We start from the raw sequence: 23,536 nt of genomic DNA, 5'->3' as shown, positions 1-23,536 counted from the left end.
AGGCCTTAAAACCTCTCCATCTATGACAGCCTAGGTGAGGACACTTGTTGCTCCGGACGCCCTACCCAACCCCCCAAGTGAAAGGCAACACTTTGCGGGTGGGTGATTTATTTGTGCCGTGTCAAGCCATTTGAGCAAGTGCCAAGGTCAAGAGTGTACATGAATGTGGTAGACTGGCCCAGTTTAAGTTACTGCAACGGGTCTGTCAACCTTTCTCACTCATAATAGTTGCACATTGGCATTCACTCTTGACCTTGGCACTTCCTCAAATTGCTTGACACGGCACAAATAAATCACCCACCCGCACAGTGTTGCCTTTCACTTGGGGGGTTGGGTAGGAAGTGGGCGTCCGGAGCAACAAGTGTCCTCACATGGGCTGTCATAGATGGAGGACATTTGTAGATTTGAAGAAGCACCCAGCCAATGTGCAACTACTATGAGTGAAAAAGGTTGACAGAATCGTCGTGGTTCCTTAAACTGGGCCAGTCTACCACATTCATGTGCATCTTCAAATGCAGTGTAAGAAAAAAAGAGGAGTGAGTTTGATTTTATGGTGGACTCTTCAGGCGCTGTCCTATTATGTAGCAAAACAGGGTGTACATGGACCGTCTACATTGCAGTACACTTTTGTTGCTCTAAGAGAGAGCCAAAGTGCTAAAGGAATCCAGATTATCGACCAAGTAGTAAAGGGTGTGGTTCACTAGAGATATACTGTCAAGCAGCGCTTACCTGACATCACTGAGGGGTGACCTTAGCTTGATATCACTGAGGGGTGACCTTAGCTTATGAGAATGAAAGCGCAAAAAATGCATTTGATTTAATTGGCTAAGTTTGTATTATGTACCTGCACCATGGCCCTACCACCTACATTTAGTTCAGGTTCTGAACATCTGTCATTGTTCTCTACATCCACTAAACCTAGTCTGCAGTAAAACTAGAGCAAAGGTTGTGGGATGTGCGATGGTGCCAATCCTTGGCAAGCAGAGAGCTTTAAAGGAATGCAATCTCCCTTGCACAGGTGTCATATCATGTGTTGACATGGGTTGAGGGTGTTCCGAGAAGGAGCAACACCGACTTTTATTGCAAAACCCCTGTCAGCAAAGTGGTGCTCAGGCTGTTTGCATTGCCTGGGCGTCTGGTGTCAAGTGACCTCTCCACACTCAGCACATCAAGCATGGCTAAACATCGGGCTGTAAAATCCCAACAATCCAGGGTCCAGCGAAACAGGGTGTGTATATGTCTGTCTGTGTTTGGCACTAGACAAAAAACTGCATCCGAGTGATTCCTTATAAAATGCAGACAAAAAAAGACCATGATTTGGGGGATTTTCACAAAATGTAAACCATAGAATAGTCCTTTGGAGGAAGGATTGTTGACATATTTTACCTTTGTATCCAAAAGCATAATTAAGAAATAATTTCTCAAAGTTAGTATATTTATGACATTTTGCTCTTACCCAGGGCTCCTTTAAAGCGGCAATAAGCATCTTCCCGCCCCCGTTTCTGTAAAAATCTGAGGGATGGAGAAATGTAACCACTCTCAAATGTATAGACAGAGCTATGGATGCAAGGACTGACTATCCAATAATCAAAGTCCTTGTTTAAACCAGGGGTATTCATCTGGTGGTCCGCGGCTCCCTAGGGGTCTGCAAAGGTACTGCAGGGGGTCCACAAAAATCATTTTTATTTCAATGTTTTTATGAATATCGCTAGCAACAGAATAAACATGTTTTATTACATAGGCCTACTTACAGTAGAAAATAGAGGAATATCTTATTTCTCATGATGTCAACTTTATTTCTCAGCTCATAATATTGAGGAAATTACATTAATTGGAGCCAATTGACCCTTCACTATGCTCAGCCTGCCTTGGTTACTGTTTCAAACGAAATCTCCTCACAATGATCTCAAACTGTGTTTCTAATACACATTGAAATTAAAACAGACTACCCCTTGCTAATCAGGAAAGTCTTGTGTATGTTGTGGTGGACTGTCATTACATTTGCTTCACGGGAACCTGGTAAAATTATGTTAGTAGTGTGGCTAGCCACTGAATGGCTCTGAATTCACTGTCAGCGTGCAGTCAAAGCTATAACCACTTTTGGAACTAACTAGTGCTCTCAAATCATATCCTGATGTCAACAGCAGATGGAAACAGCATTCATAACATTTTAGCAAAAGGGAAATGGTGGAGCGATTTCTGCATAGTACATATTTAATAATGAAAAGCTGAAATGTCTTGAGTCAATAATTATTCAACCCCTCTGTTAAGGCAAGCCTAAATAAGTTCAGGAGTAAACATGTGCTTAACAAGTCACATAATAAGTTGCATGGACTCACTGTGTGCAATAAGTGTTTAGCATGATTGTTGAATGACTACCTCCTCTCTGTACCCCAAACAAAAAATTATCTGTAAGGTTGAGGAGCGAATTTCAAACACAGATTCAACCACAAAGCCTATGGAGGTCTTCCAATGCCTCGCAAAGAAGCGCACATATTGGTAGTTGGGTAAAAATAAGCAGACATTGAATGTCCCTTTGAGCATGGTGAAGTTATTTGTAACACTTTGGATGGTGTATCAATACACCCAGTCACTACAAAGATACAGGCGTCCTTCCTAACTCAGTTCCCAGAAAGGAAGAAAACCACTCAGGGATTTCACCATGAGGCAAATGGTGACTTTAAAACAGTTACAGAATTGAATGATAGGAGAAAACTGAGGATGGATCAACAACAATGTGGTTACTCCACAATACTAACCTAAATGATAAGAGTGAAAAGAAGGGAGCCTGTACAGAATAAAAAATATTCAAAAACAGGGATCCTGTTCATTATAAGTCACTAAAGTATAACTGTAAAATATGTGGCAAAGAAATTAACTTTATGTCCTGAATACATGTTTGGGGCAAATCCAACACAACACATCACGGAGTACCACTCTTCATATTTTAAAGCATTGTGGTGGCTGCATCATGCTATGGGTATGCTTGTCATCGGCAAGGACTGGGAGTTTTTATTAAAAATAAAAATAAATGGAATAGAGCTAAGCACAAGCAAAATTCTAGAGGAAAACTTGGTTCAGTCTGCTTTCCAACAGACACATTCACCTTTCAGGAGGACAATAACCTAAAACACAAGGCCAAATCTACACTGGAGTTGCTTACCAAGACGACATTGAATGTTCCTGAGTGGCCTAGTTACAGACTTAAATTGGCTTGAAAATCTATTGCAAGACGTGAAAATGGCTGTCTAGCAATGATCAACAACCAAATTCACAGATCTTGAAGAATTTTTACTTTTTTTAAGTGCAAATATTGTACAATCCAGATGTAAAATATGTTTTCATTTTGTCATTATGGGGTATTATGTGTAGATGTGTGAGAATAAAAATGAATGTAATCCATTTTGAATTCAGGCTGTAAAAAAACAAAAATGTGGAATAAGTCAAGGGGTAGGCATACTTTGTGAAGGCAATGTATAGCCAAGCAGCTGAGCTAACTAGCAAACACTGTAACAGAAGTATAATTTAAATTTCTAAAAATATTCCAACAGGCTCGGCATTTCAGGAATCACATTAAAGTATGTGATGCACATACTTCTTTCAATTTTGTGGGGGGGGGGCTAACGTATAATGGGGGTCCCTGGGCTGCCAGTTTGCCAAGAGGTGGTCCTTGGGCAAGGAAAGGTTTTAAAAAAAAAATTAACACTGTATAGTGTTTGTTTAGATTTATTTGTTTACAAATATTGGAGCAAAACAAGCTTACACTACCGCTCAAAAGTTTGGGGTCACTTAGAAAAAAGCACATTTTTTGTCGATTAAAATAACATCAAATTGATCAGAAATAGTGTAGACATTGTTAATGTTGTAAATGACTACTGTAGCTGGAAACGGCAGATTTTTTATGGAATATCTACATAGGCGTACAGAGGCCCATTATCAGCAAACATCACTCCTGTGTTCCAATGGCACGTTGTGTTAGCTAATCCAAGTGTATAATTTTAAAAGGCTAATTGATCATTAGAAAACCCTTTTGCAATTATGTTAGCACAGCTGAAAACTGTTGTTCTGATTAAATAAGCAATACAACTGTGCCTTCTTACACTAGTTGAATATCTGGAGCATCAGCATTTGTGGCTCAAAATGTCCAGAAACAGAGAACCTTCTTCTGAAACTTGTCAGTCTATTCTTGTTCTGAGAAATGAAGGCGAGAAATTGCATAGAAACTGAATATCTAGTACAACGCTGTGTACTACTCCCTTCACAGAACAGCGCAAACTGGCTCTAACCAGAATAGAAAGAGGAATGGGAGGCCCCGGTGCACAACTGAGCAAGAGGACAAGTACATTAGTTTGAGAAACAGATGCCTCACAAGTCCTCAAGTGGCAGCTTCATTAAATAGTACCCGCAAAACACCAGTCTCAACGTCAACAGTGAAGAGGCGACTCCGGGATGCTGGCCTTCTAGGTGCTGAAATGTGTTCGGTTGTTTGGTTATTAAAAAGGGACAGGCGGCTATTTGAGATTCGACGTTGAATTGAAGTTTTACAGTAAGCTCATGAGGCATTTATAAGTTATATACTGAGTATAGAAAACATTAAGAACACCTACTCTTTCCATGACATAGCTTTCACCTGGTCAGTCTAACGAGGCACTGAGTTTGAAGGTAGGCCTTGAAATACATCCACAGGTACACCTCCAATTGACTCAAATGATGTCAATTAGCCTATCAGAAGCTTCTAAAGCCATGACATCATTTTCTGGAATTTTCCAAGCTGTTTAAAAGGCACAATCAACTTAGTGTATGTAAACTTCTGACACACTGGATATGTGCCACATTAAATTATATGTGAAATAATCGGTCTGTAAACAATTGTTGGAAAAATGACTTGTACACAGTAGACATCCTAACCGACTTGCCAAAAACTATAGTTTGTTTACAAGAAATTTGTGGAGTGGTTGCAAAACGAGTTCCAATGACTCCAACCTAAGTGTATGTAAATTTCCGACATCGAGTGTGCACACATATGTAACCGATGTGAAATGGCTAGCTAGTTAGCGGTGGTGCGCGCTAACAGCGTTTCAATCGGTGACAGCGTTTCAATCGGTGACGTCACTCGCTCTGAGACCTTGAAGTAGTTGTTCCCCTTGCTCTGCAAGGGCCGCGGCTTATGTGGAGCGATGGGTAACGATGCTTCGAGGGTGGCTGTTGTTGATGTGTGCAGAGGGTCCCTGGTTCGAGCCCAGGTAGGGGCGAAGAGAGGGACAGAAGCTATACTGTTACACATACACACACATTTCTATTTATTTCAACTTTATTTAACCAGGTAGGCTAGTTGAGAACAAGTTCTCATTTACAACTGCGACCTAGCCAAGATAAAGCAAAGCAGTGCGACACAAACACCAACACAGAGTTACACATGGAATAAACAAACATACAGTCAATAATACAATAGAAAAAGTATATATACAGTGTGTGCAAATGAGGTAGGATAAGGGATGTAAGGCAATAAATAAGCCATAGTGGCAAAATAATTACAATATAGCAATTAAACACTGGAGTGATAGATGTGCAGAAGATGAGTGTGCAAGTAGAGATACTGGGGTGCAAAGGAGCAAAATAAATAAAATAAATAACAGTATCGGGATGAGGTAGTTGGATGGGCTATTTACAGATGGGCTGTGTACAGGTGCAGTGATCTGTGAGTTACTCTGACAGCTGGTGCTTAAAGCTAGTGAGGGAGATATGAGTCTCCAGCTTCAGTGATTTTTGCAGTTCGTTCCAGTCATTGGCAGCAGAGAACTGGAAGTAAAGGCGGCCAGAGAAAGAATTGGCTTTGGGGGTGACCAGTGAAATATACCTGCTGGAGTGCGTGCTACGAGTTGGTGCTGCTATGGTGACCAGCTGGGCTTTACCTAGCAAAGCCATATAGATGACCTGGAGCCAGTGGGTTTGGCGACGAATATGAAGCAAGGGCCAGCCAACGAGAGCATACAGGTCGCAGTGGTGGGTAGTATATGGGGCTTTGGTGACAAAACGGATGGCACTGTGATAGCAAATTGGATGCAGTCTGAGTGTTGGAGGCTATTTTATTAATGACATCGCCAAAGACAAGGATCGGTAGGATGGTCAGTTTTACAAGGGTATGTTTGGCAGCATGAATGAAGGATGCTTTGATTGCGAAATAGGAAGCCGATTCTAGATTTAATTTTGGATTGGAGATGTTTAATGTGAGTCTGGAAGGAGAGTTTACAGTCTAACCAGACACCTAGGTATTTGTAGTTGTCCACATATTCTAAGTCAGAACCATCCAGAGTAGTGATGCTGGACGGGCGGGCAGGTGCGGGCAGCGATCGGTTGAAGAGCATGCATTTAGTTTTACTTGCATTTAAGAGCAGTTGGAGGTCACAGAAGGAGAGTTGTATGGCATTGAAGCTCGTCTGGAGGTTGGTTAATACAGTGTCCAAAGAAGGGCCAGAAGTAAACAGAATGGTGTCGTCTGCGTAGAGGTGGATCAGAGAATCACCAGCAGCAAGAGCGACATCATTGATGTATACAGAGAAAAGAGTCGACCCGAGGTTGAACCCTGTGGCACCCCCATAGAGACTGCAAGAGGTCCGGACAACAGGCCCTCCGATTTGACACACTGAACTGTCGGAGAAGTAGTTAGTGAACCAGGCGAGGAAGTCATTACAGAAACCAAGGCTGTTGAGTCTGCCGATAAGAATGTGGTGATTGACAGAGACGAATGCCTTGGCCAAGTTGATGAATACAGCTGCACAGTATTGTCTCTTATCGATGGCGGTTATGATATCGTTTAGGACCTTGAGCGTGGCTGAGGTGCACCCATGGCCATCTCGGAAACCAGATTGCATAGCAGAGAAGGTACGGTGGGATTCGAAATGGTCGGTGATCTGTTTGTTAACTTGGCCTTTGAAGACCTTAGAAAGGCAGGGTAGGATAGATATAGGTCTGTAGCAGATTGGGTCTAGAGTGTGTCCCCCGTTGAAGAGGGGGATGACCGCGGCAGCTTTCCAATCTTTGGAAATCTCAGACGATACGAAAGAGAGGTTGAACAGGCTAGTTAATAGAGGTTGCAACAATTTCTGCGGATATTTTTTAGAAAGAGAGGGTCCAGATTGTCTAGCCGGGCTGATTTGTAGGGGTCCCGATTTTGCAGCACTTTCAGAACATCAGCTATCTGGATTTGGGTGAAGGAGAAATGGGGTGGCTTGGGCCAGTTGCTGTGGGGGGGGTGCAAGGCTGTTGACCGGGGTAGGGGTAGCCAGGTGGAAAGCATGGCCAGCCGTAGAAAAATGCTTACTGAAATTCTCAATTATCGCGGATTTATCGGTGGTGACAGTGTTTCCTAGCCTCAGTGCAGTGGGCAGCTGGGAGGAGGTGCTCTTATTCTCCATGGACTTTACAGTGTCCCAGAACTTTTTGGAGTTTGTGGTATAGGATGCAAATTTCTGTTAGGAAAGCAAAGGTTAGCTTTTTCTAACTGCCTATGTATATTGGTTCCTAACTTCCCTGAAAAGTTGCATATCGCGGGGGCTATTTGATGCTAATGCAGAACGCCACAGGATGTTTTTGTGTTGGTCAAGGGCAGTCAGGTCTGGAGTGAACCAAGGGCTATATCTGCTCCTGGTTCTACATTTTTTGAATGGGGCATGCTTATTTAAGATGGTGAGGAAAGCACTTTTAAAGAATAACCAGGCATCCTCTAATGACGGGATGAGGTTAATATCCTTCCAGGATACCCGGGGCAGGTCGATTAGAAAGGCCTACTCGCTGAAGTGTTTTAGGGAGCGCTTGACAGAGATTAAGGGTGGTCGTTTGACCGCAGACCCATTACGGACGCAGGCAATGATGCAGTGATCGCTGAGATCCTGGTTGAAGACAGCAGAGGTATATTTGGAGGGCAGGTTGGTTAGGATGATATCTAGGAGGGTGCCTGTGTTTACGGATTTGGGGTTGTACCTGGTATGTTTATTGATAATTTGTGTGAGAGATTGAGGGCATCAAGTTTAGATTGTAGGATGGCCGGGGTGTTAAGCATGTCCCAGTTTAGGTCACCTAACAGCACAAGCTCTGAAGCTAGATGGGGGGCAATCAATTCACATATGGTGTCCAGGGCACAGCTTGGGGCAGAAGGTGGTCTATAGCAAGCGGCAATGGTGAGAGACTTGTTTCTGGAAAGGTGCATTTTTAAAAGTAGAAGCTCAAATTGTTTGGGCACAGACCTGGATAGTAAGACATTACTCTGCAGGCTAACTCCGCCCCCTTTGGCAGTTCTATCTTGTCGGGAATTGTTTATAGTTAGGGATGGAAATTTCAGGGTTTTTGGTGGTCTTCCTAAACCAGGAGTCAGACACGGCTAGGACATCCGGGTTGGCAGAGTGTGCTAAAGCAGTGAATAAAACAAACTTAGGGAGGAGGCTTCTGATGTTAACATGCATGAAACCAAGGCTTTTACGGTTACAGAAGTCAACAAATGAGAGTGCCTGGGGAATGGGAGCGGAGCTAGGCACAGCAGGGCCTGGATTAACCTCTACATCACCAGAGGAACAGAGGAGTAGGATAAGAGTACGGCTAAAGGCTATAAGAACTGGTCGTCTAGTACGTTTGGAACAGAGAGTAAAAGGTGCAGGTTTCTGGGCATGGTAGAATAGATTCAAGGCATAATGTACAGACAAAGGTATGGTAGGATGTGAATACAGTGGAGGTAAACCTATGCATTGAGTGACGATGAGAGAGATATTGTCTCTAGAAACATAATTTAAACCAGGTGAGGTCACCGCATGTGTGGGAGGTGGAACTAAAGGGTTAACTAACGTATATTGAGCAGGGCTTGAGGCTCTACAGTGAAATAAGGCAATAATTACTAACCAAAACAGCAATGGACAAGGCATATTGACATTAGGGAGAGCATGCGTAGCCGAGTGATTATAGGGATCCAGTGAGTAGCACGGCGGGCCGGAGACACGGCGATTCAGACAGCTAGCGGGCCGGGGCTAGCAAGCTAGCAGAAGGGCCTTAGAGTGACGTCGCAACGGAACAAGTCTGTTGTAGCCCCCTCGTGCTGTTACGTCGGCAGACCAGTCGTCATGGATCAGCAGGGCTCCGTGTGGTAAAAGGGTCCGATTTGCTCTGGTTTGAGTCATGCTGTGCAGACTGGCGAGAGTTATCCGGGCTAAAGGTAGCTGATGACCGCTAGCAGACTACTAGCTAGTTAGCTGGCTAGCTTTTGTTGGGGGTTCCAGTACAAAAGTAAAGAAAATAGCAGATCCATACCACATTGAGTGAGGAGGATTGCAGGAGAGTATGTTGAAGTTGAGGTTAAGAAAAATATTTTTTAAATATACGTGTAGAAAAAAAGATATATACACGGGACACGACTGCTACGCCATCTTGGATTAGACACACACGTGTATAGTTGAACATAATATACTCTACAGGCATATCAAACTTTCAGAGTGGGATCTCTGCTAGTTTGAAAATTATGGCCGCAAATGTTCCATTATATTAACCAGATACTTCATTGGCCGCTTTAACAATGAAAATAAATGTCTTAAAAAAATGGAAGGTAGTCGGGAGGAGGCATCAAAGAAAGGGCAGATACGCGTGTGAACCACAACGGTCCTTGCTACTAGGATCTTTGGGACGTCCCTACCCCACCCCCATTGAAGTTTCCATTTAAATTGGTTACGGTGCCGGTTAGGGTTATGGTTAGGATTTAGGGGTAGCGACGTCAAAAGGATTCCGGATTGCACCCTCAGGCATAATTCTGATAGTGGTTTTTCTCAAAATTGCCGGGATGACACGTTTATACCAGTACACTCCTAACAGCCGAAGCATTACGAAACTTCTATTTGATCAAATAAACCTCACATAGCATATAAAGACACATTTTTGGTTGACCAAATTCGACATTCATTGACCTCCATACAAAAAAACTCAAAACGCTACCTGCTGGAGAATACTGTAACGACCCTGGGTTTATAAGCGCGGAAATCGACTCTGCCGCTCGAGCATGCTTTTGCGGCACAGTCGATAGCGCGCCGGACTTCGGGCTAGAAGGAAATCAGTTCGAGACCCGCTCCCTGTCTGTTTCATTACACTGGTGTCGAAGTGATCGGACCTCGCATCCACGATGTGCGTGGGCTTGGCCGGTGAGCGCGTTCCTGTAAGACGTAAAGTCGCGAGGACGCGCTCTTTGAAAGGAGGGAGTAGTGTAACGACCTGGTTTATAAGCGCGGAAATCGACTCTGCCGCTCGAGCATGCTTTTGCGGCACAGTCGATAGCGCGCGGGACTTCGGGCTAGAGTCGAGGGTTCGAGACCCCGTCCCTGTCTGTTTCATTACAATACATTTTCGGGCGCGTTACCTTCTGTGTACAAAGATTTTTCTTCAGATTATTAGATGGTTTAAATATGACTTCATTTTTAACAGTTTAAAAAAATAACGGAAGGTTATGCCGATAAGTAGTGCCTAGTGCGGTGTAACTGTCAAACTGTTTATGTCAACTATGCAAGTTATCCAGACAGGGGCTGTTGACAAAAGTAGAATTAAGACATCCGGGATAAATGACTCAGCTGAGCTCAATGAAGCCAAAACATGTGCGTCCAGGCTTAATTGGTTGCACAAAGACCAAGCCAGGATGAGCAGACACGGATTCATTAAGCCAGTGAAACCAATCCTGGATAGGTGCGCGCTCAGGCTCACTCAAATAGACCCCGCCACAGATCACAGATTAACTGATTTACCATGGCAACTAGAGCCGCGTACTTTTCCCCGTCGGAAGCACAAATCCTCATGGAGGCATACGAGGAGGTAAAAGATTATAATTAAGAAGAAAGGCAACACGCACAGTGATAAAGCAAAGAGAAAAAGCGTGGCAAAGTATTGCAGACCGCCTGAATGCGTAAGTAGTGCACAATTACACACTCACGCTGCTCGCTGAAACATCACAATTACAATTCAAATATTTAATTCACATCTCCAAAAATGCAGTTGTACTGTAATTATGAAACGGTTAATTTTTTAATTGAAATGCACTGCAGATATGAGTGAAATTGTGTAAAGTAACTCAATCACACTGTATAAAGCTATGATAAATTTTTTGATATTTTTACTGAAAACAAGACAAAATACCAAGTAATTTTTTGCAGTGTGACTCCATTAAATGTGTGTGTGTGTGTGTGTGTGTGTGTGTGTGTGTGTGTGTGTGTTAGATAAACATGAACGGGCCAAAACGGACATGGCAGCAGGTCAAAATCAAATACAGAAACATTCTGCAGAATGGTATGGTCCCTGACTAATATTTAACAAAGCACAAGCATATATTGTACCCAGAGGTGCCTGCTCACACATTGTCTGTACTGTTTTAGCAGTGAAAAAAGATACCACAGACAAGGCACGGGTGGTGGGTCACCAAAGGCTGACCTTACCCCAGCAGAGGAATGGCCTTGGAGCTAAATAAAGGCAGGCCCGTCTTGAGGGGATCCCTGGGGGGAAAGAGACGAGCATAGGTTCCTCCCAAGATGCCACCCGCTTCTTCAAGGTATGTCCTTCCATCTCTACATGGGATACAACCACATTCATATTGAATCAATTTGGACTGTCTGACTTTGGTTTACCTATTGCCTTGCAGTGTCTGGCAGCACTGTGTTCCTGTTAGAGCCACAGCACAAGCACAGACGATGCTGATCCAGTGAGTACTCCATCAAGGAGATACTGTAGGCTGGCATGTCTTGTCTACTAGCTTCAATATGAATCCGATTAAATGTGATAGGGTGAAGGCCCCAGTGCAGCAGCAACAGCACATGATGGAGACGATGATGAGGAGGAGACCATCTCTCTGGATTCCAGAAGGCATGAGGTATCATGTTAAGACTGTGAAAGTACTATTTACTCTAAATGGTGAGGAGTCCTCATCAAAATCAAAAAATCTAATTTCTTTTACAGAGACCAGATGCTATACAGTGGGAAAACCAGCCTGGCAACATAGTGCGTATTAATAAAAGGACCACACATCCTGCCAAATTCCAGCTGCGCTAATTGTATTGTGTTCACAGAGCTCACAAGCTATCAGAAATTTGTATGGCAACACATCCGGCGCCAAATAGAACTGGCAGACATAGACATCAGTACAAGAAGAAAAAGATGGAAAATCTTGCACTGGAGTCGAAATAAAAAAGAGGACAATTAGGAACTGGACCTTGAAATAAAAAATTGAGAGGGAGGTGAGATATGCCTTCAATGTACACTGTATGCTAACTGTAACCACAATGTATTAATCATTATTTTTCTTTCCTCCCCAGCTCAAAGAAGATGACACAGCTCAAAATAAAAATTAGGTATATTCTCGTAAGTCAAGTGAGCCATGACATATGAGCTCTTATTGTGAGCACACAGGACGTGGGCATCTTTCTAAGTTTTTTTTTTTATTTTCCCAGCAATCAGTACAACCAAGTCATCGTTATAAGGCATCGCCCTCTTTTGCCCACCCCCCAGCACAAGGTGTGGCACTAGCCTATATGAAGGCCCAAAATTGTGTGTTCCTTTCTGCTCTGACAATGGCATGCCCATTCGTGCGAGATGTGGTGGATGAAGAAGCACTTGTGCTGAGGAGAGCCTTCAGGCGAGAAAGGGTCTTCAGGGACGGTTGGACCCACTGGCCTTCCCTGATGACCATCTATATGAGATACAGGTTTTCTGCAGATGGCATCAGTGTATCTATGCAGACTACTGGGTCCCAGGATTAAGCACCGCACTGCACGGAGCCATGCACTGAGTGTGGAGCAAATGTTTTGTGTGGCCTTGCGCTTTTTGCTAGTGGAGCTTCCTGTACTCAGTGGGGGATGCAGAACAGCTGAACAAGGCCACAATTTGCCGCACAATAAGGAGTGTGTGTCTGGCTATAAAGCATTAGCAGATGTCTTCATCTCCTTCCCTGGCCACAGAAGACTCTGTGACATCAAAGAGGAGTTTATAGGATTGCAGGTAAGAGGATCTACAAATTACAGGACAACTGTTAACACATAGTAGGATACTCATTACTTTGTGTGACAGGTTTCCCCAATGTCATTGGTGCAGTGGACTGCACACACATAAGGATAAAAGCCCCCTCAGGTGCCCATGAGGCGGATTTTGTGAATAGGAAATCCTTTCACAGCATTAATGTTCAGGTGAACATAATTTTTTGATATTGTCCATTGACGAACACTCTGCATTGCAGTGATGTGCATTGATTGGTGTAATATTCCTCATCTTATGATTTCAGATGGTCTGCAATGCTGACTGTGTGATCAGCAATGTTGTGGATGTCAGTCAAAGTGATCAATGGCCTGGTCAGTCAGATGATACACAAGCAATTTTAGGGACTCTAAGAATTAATGTCCAGTGCTATGCACAAGGGTGGAGGCAGCGCCACAGAAGAGAATTGCGCCATAAGTTTGTATTAGTACCATGATGGGCTGATTAGTGTGAAACGGATATTCATTAGGTCTAGTGTTTTATAAGAGGTTAGAAGTAAGATGTGGAATGGGAGAGAGAGATTTGTAGTGATGGTGGTAGAAATGGGTGGAAATTATTAGTATCGTGGGGTAGCTAGAGATATGGTCTGTGAGAAGCAATGGGGGTATGGCTGCCAGCCTTTTCTCCTGACACCTTTCACAGACCCCCAGGAAGCACAGCAGGCCTACAACCATGCCCATGCCAGGACCAGGGCCAGAGTTGAAATGACCTTTGGCCTCCTGAAGGCACGCTTTCACTGCCTTCACAAATTAAGGGTCAGCCCTGTTAGGGCATGTGATATTACTGTGGCTTGTGCTGTCCTCCACAATGTGGCCTACCTGAGGAAGGAGAGGGCCCCCAGAGTGCCACCAGCCATGGACTGGGACAATCCGGCAATCTTCCCTGATGACGACAGTGGTCGGCTGCTGAGGGACCAATATGTGTTGAATTATTTTAGTTAGTATGTGTGCTTTCAATTTTGGTTAAATATGTCCTGCGGTGGCAGAGGAATTTGGKTTTTTTTGGGTTCGTTTTTTGACGAATTTGGCCTCTTATGATGTTTGTGCGGTATACTGTGTGTAATACAAGGCTGCAGGGAGGCTACTGCATCCATTCATTTGTCTGTTCAGTTGACGTGTATGGATTTGTCCTGCATTTATTTTAGTGTGCAGACATGCAGGGTGTGTTATATACAGACCTTTGAATGTGTATGTATCATTTTGTATAATATGCTTGGATTCTGTGCTTTCCATCTTGTAGAGTCACTGTGACTTCAGTTTCGAAAGGAGCTGATGGTTTACCTGCTTTSTTTTGTCCTTATTCAATAAAGGAACATAATGTTACACATTGTGTTTTTATATTCATATGGAATGTGTATTTGTTTATATGACAGAGTACTAGGGCCACACTGAAGAAAAAGGATAAAGTCATAAATTTATGAGGCTGGTTCTTTCTGCAGAAAAGCTACATATTGTTTTTACAGTTTTGATACTTATGACAATGTGATACTTAATATTCTGGCACATCAGCATGTCTTTGTTTATGAAACCATACTGAAGTACAATTTCACGAAATGCCCCACATCTGTCATTTTAACAACTGTCCTCCTTTAAAACAACTGGTTACAATATTWTSACTTGTGTTTTTTTCCCCTCTGTGGCCCTAATATTCTATCATTTTATATATAGCCTTATAGTCTATGGGAAACTGTAAATTATCTAATGATAGCAACATTATCTAAAAATCATTTTTTATCCAAAATCATTGAAATTAATGATCACAAACGTTTAAATAATAACAGTGGGTCTAGTTATATGTGATAACAATGTATAGTGAGCAGTGAAATAACTATTGGTTTCCATTTGTGGTGACTGCTGACTGACATTAGGGATGAGATTAAATAGATCCTGGAATTTAGCCTGGTCTGGAGCAGGCTAGCTCCACAGAATAAATCTCCATGGTAATTTATACCATAACATATCCTCCTGCCCCCTATCCATCTTTAGTGCAACCGGATTACGGATCAATTGAGCCAGGATCACCAAGATATCCTGGCTTAATCCCTTATCCTAGTTTTGTGCAACAGGCCCCAGACCTGCAAGTAGGACAGGACAATATACTGCAACCACAGACAGTTGATCTTGGGACAACTGCACAACACATAATATTTAGCATATGCCGAATATTAAGCCTGGCTACCAAGCCACATCGTTCCCGACCAAACGCCACGCCCAGGATAGATATAACTGAACTAAATTCAGTAAGTAGCCTGGCAAGCCTAATAACTTCTCATTTGACATTGACAGACACTACATGCGAAGGAGCTGCATCGAATTATTACATTTAAAGCATTAATTAGACTATGGTTGTTGTTGTATGCCACTATACTGTAGCCTGTGTTTAAGAAATTTAGACCCGTGACTTCAGCTACACCCAATGCTTTGGGCGTGGGATCAAATACTCGAGAGACACTGGAAAAGGAAATGCTCGTCCAACTTGTGATTCGCTTAGAAAATAAAACCACTTAGTTGTCATTGGACGAGTTCGTTTTGCATGTCCCGGTGCACCGCGTGGGCGGAGTTTATATTTTGAGACTAGTCCATTGGTCTTCAAACATCTCCACTCAACCGGAGCACCGGGCCATGCAAAACAAACTTCACATTTCGGTAGCTGGGTATGGACAACGCATATTTTTTAACACAGTCCAAGATGTAGCCCATTCAATTTATGCCACCTCAGTAAAGCAATGCGTGGAAGCTAGGTAACTATTTAGTTAGCAAACGTTACACGTTTAATTGATTGACGAAAACCAACCAATACACAAACCTGTATGCAAGGGTCATGCATTCGAAAAGTTTTGTCAACGACGCGTCAATGGAGAGATGTGATGTACACTTCTTCCCGAAGTGATACGTCCGACAGGTTTGTTTGTTGACTGTGTCGAAATCGTAACCTTTTCTTGGTGGGTGTTCAATGTGCGGCGAGGACACCATGAAGTGACCACTGTGGATTATCTGCGACTCGCGTCCATCCGACTTCTTGAAACCAATGTGAGACTCCTCCGTGTCCGAGTCATCGTCCTGCTCCTGCTTGATACGCACTGTGGGGCTTCGGTATTGTATTTCCCTGGTGGTAGCCATGTCTTAGTTATTTAGCTAGCTAACGTTAGTTCTTCTGGAATTATTTGCTAACGTTAGCTGTTCTCATAGCTAGTAGTTGCGAGTTAAAATAAAGTTATTCATACATGATGTTACTTTGCTCTTTCGAATACATTTTCCAGTTTTGCTCCACCCTTTGAGAAACGTTGCATTGTTGGCAGCCACTGCCAGTCTTTTCAGTATCCTATTTTGCTAGCTATATATAGCTTGCTTACAGCTAACAAAAGTGTTGTTGGTATCGAAGTATTTCCAGTGAAGCTAAAGGGACTAACTGTTGCGCCGTCATGTCTGCCAACGTGATTGGCTGGAGTATCACAGAAACACCCTCCACTCGAGCTGCAGGCTCAAAATAACTTCGACGAAGAGAGTAGTCGTCTTCGTGTGGTAGACGCTTTGTTCCATATTGCTGCGTTTCCCAGTTTTGCTGCTACTACCAATTCAATATTCTGGGATTTCCTTCCCCTCATTGTGGTACAACTAATGACCATAACAGCAACAAGTTAACTACTACTCACAGGGCTCCAATCAACAAGGCCTACTACTCACAGGGCTCAAATCTCTCACTAGCACAGGACATTTCTGATCCCCAGCAACATGGCCACCCCCACAATTGAAACACACACTTTTCCCCTTTAAACTACACTTGTCCCATGCCCTCCTGCACACTTCTCACACTTGAATCTCCCTTCTACATACTGCTGTAACATAACCATAAATTTGGCACCTGAAACACCTTAGTGGGTTCGGAACAAAAGCTCTCACAGGATCATTTATACCCTAGCATGACTTTATCCGGCAACACTCTGCATCAAAACTCTAAAGGACAGACCGTGTCTGCTCATTCTCACGCTCTCCTCCGGGTCTGCATTGCATCAAGCATTGTCTTCACCAGGCCCGGGCTTTAGCCCCGAATGATTTTGTCTCTGTTCCGAGTCTTTTGCCCTGCTGGGATAGTGTAAAATAAGCTATTCTACACTGCAAGGAATATTACAAACATGAGCCCTGGTCTGCCCTGTCTTTTTAGTGCTGCCTAAAACCAGCATTTCAGTGTATGGTGGCACTTTAGGAGGCGGAGACAAGGTGGTTTTCTAAAGTAATTTTTGATTCGTCCCCCCAAAATATATTTTGCCGTGCACAGGCTCAATCTCTGTGGGAGAGAGCGCAAAGATGAGAAGGAGAACCGGAGGTAAACTTTGTTCGCTTGCTATTACTATAGCACATTTTGTTAGCCCATAATGATGTTATTGACTTCACAGTAATCCAGATTCGAGTCATTTACATTCAACATGTCGACTCAAAAGCTGCACTGACAAATAACGTTAAGCTAACTAACTAACATGAGGGACTACCCAGTCGAGCTAACACTGAGACGGTTGTTGTATTTGCAGGAGGAAGTGAATAGATTGTGTGTGTGTGTGTTAACAATACAATTATTTAGCATCTAGCTACATAGATGGGTTGGCTGACAACGTCACAAAAATGATGTGCGATCTTCCATGGGGCTTAAATCAGCCTGTTGTGATTCTGGATGGCCAGATTGTTAGCAAGAATGACACTGCCATGTGTGGGAATAATAAGTGGTTTATTTCAGCATATTTCAAGTTATTGATACCATGTCTTGTTTTGAGGTGTTTTGACTGATTTCATGTCTATGCAAATATGGCTAAAATTCACTAGCTAGCTAACCAACAAATGTAAAGATTTATTTGAAACAACAAGTGGTCATTGTGCAAATGTATTTGTTTTCAATAAAAATTGGAAACTAAATATAGCTTACATGTAAACAATCTAAGCCAACCTCATTTGTTTTGCCACATGGTTGCACGCATTTAGATTTTGTTGCTAAAGCGACAGAGAGAGAACACAGGTATTGTGGTTAGTGAAGGGTAAGACAGTTGAATGTTAATCAGGTTTAAGATTGAGTGAAAAAATTAATGTAAACATTATTTGCCTGTTCATGTTGTGTGTGCATATATTGCTTCTGTATGTTTGTCTGTTCAGGATACTCCATATTGCTACCGCACTGATACTATGCCTTCTCTGTAATAATATAGGAAACCCAATACAGCAGAACGTCAGACAGCAAGGAAGAGAGGGGACAAGACAGAGCGAGAACACGGGAGAACATCTCGAGAGGGCAGGCCCACACAAGACAAACATGGCATATTCATCTCAAGCCAGAGGAACTAGTCCTTGCTAAACATAAAGATGCCACTTCTGACATGTCCTGTGTGTATACATTGTTAGACACTGATATTTTCCCATCACTCAAGGCAATCATACAGACTGTGCTGACCATCCCAGTTAGCAGCTGTGAGAGATCTTTCAGTGCATTAAAACATCTACATACCTGGCTTAGGAGACCAAGATAGAATGACAATTGACAAGGATATTCATACTAACACGCTTGGGAAAGAGTGAAGTCATAGACAGGTTTGCACCTACAGTTTAATTGTTTAATTTCACATTTTTATGGATGGACTAATTCTAGTACTGTGTAATATAACTAGCAAACATTGTGAATATTTAGTTGGAGAATGGATTGTATGCTGGTACATGTGGGTAAAATTGTGAAGAGATGTTACTACAGGGGTGTTGGAGGGGGTGTATTTGTTTTTGTGTAATTACTTAGGTAGAAATATTGTCATGTAGCTAATTGACCTTGGACTTTTTGACATCCACGTGATTCAGAATATACCATCTTCATAGTCATGTTATGCTTGGTTCAATAGCTATTGACGAGGAAACCGAATACCCAATATAAAACGAATTTTACTTCTTTAAGCAGGACACCACTTTCGTCCCCATAGACTCAAAACCACAAACAGATCAACCAAAGGTATGGATCCACTTTCTCCAAGAATCATACTCCCATTGGGCCAGAGTCTTCCTGATCATTGGAGTGAGGCTCGGAAGCCTTCACACCACCTGACGACCCAGGTTCTTTCTCCTCACTTTCGTCAGGATCAATTTCAAGTTCACTGTCCGTTGACAGCTCAGGGTCTTCAGGCACGTACCATGCATTTTGTCTCTCCCGTTTCCTACCCCATTAAAGTTGAACATTTAAATGGGTTAGGTAAGGGTTAATGGCAGGGGGCGTGCCTGTTTTGCATGTTATTTTGGCATTAATACGTGTCACATCAGTTTGCAAACAATGTAAATATATATATATACATCATTGAGTTAATAAAACTGCATACAAACATGGTCTCTTTTTAGTTTTTTCGAGTAAGGCAGCTCCAAAATGCAGGTATTTCAGCCTAGCTCAGTGCTTCTGTGGTGGTGGGACAAGCCAGCAGAAAGACTTGGTGGCGCAACGCTCTGTGTTAAGGGCAGAGCTCGAAAATTCAAGCCCCCTTGGGTGCTGCCATAGAGTTATATTAGAAGTGCCCATCCAAGAACGCTCAAGGTCATTGGCCACAGAATTACATCAAATCACGTTATATCTACAGTAGCTTTGATTGGACTTTCAAAATCTTAGCTAGCAGTCATCACCATGAATCAAGTTGACAATGTACTGACAAATCCTTTTTAATCCTTGTCATATGAAGAGAAATTATAGATAAAACGTATCGGTGCGCATCGGCCATTGGACATAAACATTACACAACAAGTTGGAAATCGCAAATTCAACAATGAGTGGTTTGGAAGGAATCAGTGGCTAACTGCAAGCATTGCAAAGCAATCATTAGCCTCCTATTCAGTGGTGGCTGTGTGGTCCCAAGTCTAAGATTAAGGGCCTCTTTTCCTAGTTTAAAATAATAAACATTCAACATTGGCCATGCTCTTAATGAAGCATGATTTGTGCCGCGCACAAAACAACTTCATTTGGAACGGCAAAATTTGACAACTGGGAACTCTGGAAAAATTAACTAAGACTGGGAAAATACGTTTTGAACTTTCATCCAACTCAGAATTGTAAATCCGGAACGCGGGCATCTTTCTAGAGATCCTGGTTCGAGTTCAGGCTCTGTCGCAGCCGTCCGCGACCCGGAGACCCATGGGCGGCGCACATGAGGGTTTGGCCGGTAGGGATGTCCTTGTCCCATTGCGCTGTAGCCACTCCTGTGGCGGGCAGGCGTATCTGACACAGTCGCACGGTGTTTCCTCCGACACATTGGTGCGACTGGCTTCCGGGTTAAGTGGGCATTGTGTTAAGAAGCAGTGCGACTTCGTTGGGTCGTGTTTCGGAGGACACATGGCTCTCGACCTTGGCCTCTCCCGAGACCATACAGAAGTTGTAGCGATGAGACAAGACTAACTACCAATTGGGGTGAAAAAGGGGTAAAAGTTTTTTTTTAATTAAAAGTAATACTAAGTGTATGTTGTGTAGTAAGCTGTTAGTAGCCCATGTGCCTCACCCTAATAATTTGGCCTATTTCCACCTCTTAATTTCAACTACTGTTTTGACATGATGGTGCACATGTAGCCTATAACCTGTTTTTGAGAAATGTAATTATTGAATATTGTAAGAGCTTTCATTGTCTGCTTATATGCCCCCTTTATTTATCCTATGGTTCTGACTTGGTGTACAGGGAGAACACTGTAAGAACCACCCATGTTTTGAATTCTGTCGCTTTACATTTCAAAAGTGCTGAACAAATAGTTATATTGACTATATCCGTCCTAGCTCGCTCATTAATGTCTTAATCGAAATTACGGATTGCCTCATCTGCTTTTCGTCCCATTATGCCATAGTTTGTACATCTCAATTGTCAGTAGAAACCACATTTGTTTAAGCAAGTCAGCCATATCAGCTGTTTTTTAAAGGCAGTAAATGAGGCTGAATGAACTGTTTTGCTGCCAGACAAGGCTCCAATTATAGCCAGGTGTAGCAGTGGTAAGGTGTTGGGACAACTTGATGTAGGCCCTAACAGTTTGTGGGCACTGTTTGTCACCGTTATAGTGAAATGAATGTATTGTTTAGTGTTGTGTGGTGACTTTGCTGGCATGCATCCCACTTTTATTTTTTTGCACCACTAGGATTTACATGCTAAAATCGCCACTGATGTCCTCAAAGATGGAAGGCAGGTGGGAGGCAAGATCAGGTGGGACCATTCTAGCCAATGAGAGGGCAAATAAGTGTGTGAACAACAGGCTATAGAGCTAAGACTTATCTTTGTATCTGTGCCATTACAGCGTCTGAGGCAGCACCATTGAGGTTCTCCATTTTAAAGTAGTACATTTTCTTCTTCATTGGCTGATTGCTCCCAACTCAGGAATTCCCACCCAGTTGACTACTTAAATCAAAATGTATTTGTCACATGCGTCGCAAACAGGGTAGACTAACAGTGAACTGCTTACTTAAGGGCCCTTCACACCAATTCAAAAATAATAGAGATAACACAAGGAATAAATACACAATGAGTAACGATAACTTGGATATATACACAGGGTACCAGTACAGAGTCGATGTGCAGGTGTAAAGGATAATTGAGGTAGATACAAGATGCTCTCAATGGTGCAGCTGTAGAACTTTGAGGATCTGAGGGCCCATGATAAATCTTTTCAGCCTCCTGAGGAGGTTGTCATGCCTTCTTTGCGACTGTGTTGGTGTGTGTGGACCATGTTAAATTCCTTAGTGATGTGGACACAGAGAAACTTGATCTCAACCCGCTCTATAGCCTCGTCGATGTGAATGGGAGCATGCGTTGCACTCCGTTTCCTGTAGTCTACTATAAGCACCTTTGTCTTGCGGACGTTGAGGGAAAGGTTGTTGTCCTGGCACCACACTGGCAGGTCACGGACCTCGTCCTTATAGGCTGTCTCATCGTCGGCGGCGATCAGGCTTACCACCATCTTGTCGTCAGCAAACTAAATGATGGTGTTGAAGTTAGGTGCGGCTACGCAATCATGGGTGAACAGGGAGCACAGGAGGGGCCTAAGCACGCACCCCTGAGGGGCCCCCGTGTTGAGGGCCATTGTGGTTGATGTGTTGTTGCCTACCCTCACCACCTGGGGGGCGGCCCGTCAGGAAGTCCAGGATCCAGTTGCAGAGGGTGGGATCGAGACCCAGGGTCTCGAGCTTAATTACGAGTTTTTCAAGTTCCAGGGTCGAGCTTAGTGATGAGCTTGGAGGGCAGTATGGTGTTAAACTAAGGTGTCGTCAATTAACATTCTTACATGTTCCTTTTTTTCCAGGTGGGAGAGGGCAGTGTGGAGTGCAATAGAGATTGTGGATCGGTTGGGGCGGTATGCAAACTGGAGTGGGTCCAGGGTGTCTGGGATGATGGTGTTGTGAGCTATGACCAGTCTTTCAAAACATTTCATGGCTACATATGAGTGCAATGGGGCGATAGTCATTTAGACAGTTTACACCTTGGCATTCTTGGGCAAAGGGACTATGGTGGTCTCCTTGAAACGTGTGGGTATTACAGACACAGTCAGGGAGCGGCTGAAAATGCCAGTGAAGACACTTGCCAGCTGATCAGTGCATGCACTGAGTACGCGTCCTGGTAATCCATCTGGCCTTGTTAATGTTAACCTGTTTAAAGGTCTTACATCGGCTAAAGAGAGCGAGATCACACAGTCACCCGGAACAGCTAGTGCTCTCAAATCAAATGTATTGGTCACATACACATATTTAACAGATGTTATTGCCGGTGTAGCAAAATGCTTGTAAAAACAAAATACTGCAAAGTTGCTTAGGAGCTCGAAGCAGAGCTGCCATGTCTGTTGGCGCCATCATGCATGGTTCAGTGTTGCTTGCCTCGAAGCAAGCATAGAAGGCATTTAGCTCATCTGGTAGGCTGACGTTACTGAGCAGCTCAAGGCTGGGTTTCCCTTTGTAATCCGTGACAGTTTGCAAGCCCTGCCACATGCAGGTGGAAGCCCTCAATGGCAATGTCCTCCATCTGACAGGCACAACTCCCTTATAAAGTCTTTTTTCCCTAAAGTTTCCAAAATGCCATGTGCATCCACTTATCAGTGCATACCTAACCATTACAAAACTTTTATTTGATCAAATAAGCCTTACGTAAGCAAATTCCGGCGTAAAACCTTGCTTTGCCTCTTCCTCTCTGACTCAATTCTGGAAGATATTCATATTACAGGGATCTAAACTAGAGCTATCTGCATTGTAGCTTTATATCGGTGGCAGCTGCATAACAAGTAGTTTTTTGTAGAATTGTTTTATTTTAAAACCTTTTACATGACGAAATCAATTAATATTTGTGGAATAAATTATGCTTGTTAAACCCCACTCAAATGTATTCCAACACTAATAAAATAATAATACAAATAAGGGTCCCAAAAGAAGACATTCAACATTTGACTTTCTGTAGGACTAATTGAATAAGGCATTTTTAGTTGGGCAAAGGCTGACGAGGAAACAACTATTTAGGCCACTTACACTTCGCAAG

At 43.1% G+C, this 23,536-nt stretch overlaps 1 protein-coding gene and 1 long non-coding RNA gene across 3 annotated transcripts in view; one reads left to right on the top strand and one right to left on the bottom strand.

The window, feature by feature from the left end:
• The window catches only part of LOC111974538 (MLX-interacting protein-like), a 55,114-nt gene extending 38,957 nt beyond the window's left edge, over positions 1-16,157 (bottom strand). For both annotated transcript variants that reach the window (XM_024002297.2, XM_070447034.1), the window contains exon 1: positions 15,844-16,157. In XM_024002297.2, the coding sequence (XP_023858065.1) occupies positions 15,844-16,157 (314 nt within the window). The remainder of the gene's footprint in view (positions 1-15,843) is intronic.
• On the top strand, positions 16,046-19,382 carry LOC139028800 (uncharacterized). Its single transcript, XR_011481013.1, has 2 exons — positions 16,046-16,130; positions 18,230-19,382. It is a non-coding gene; the product is annotated as an uncharacterized lncRNA (long non-coding RNA).
• Positions 19,383-23,536: the final 4,154 nt, after the last annotated feature.

This window comes from Salvelinus sp. IW2-2015, linkage group LG15, assembly GCF_002910315.2.
Source record: "Salvelinus sp. IW2-2015 linkage group LG15, ASM291031v2, whole genome shotgun sequence".
Classification (NCBI taxonomy): Eukaryota; Metazoa; Chordata; class Actinopteri; order Salmoniformes; family Salmonidae; genus Salvelinus; species Salvelinus sp. IW2-2015.
This window is presented reverse-complemented; position numbering and strand designations above follow the sequence as displayed.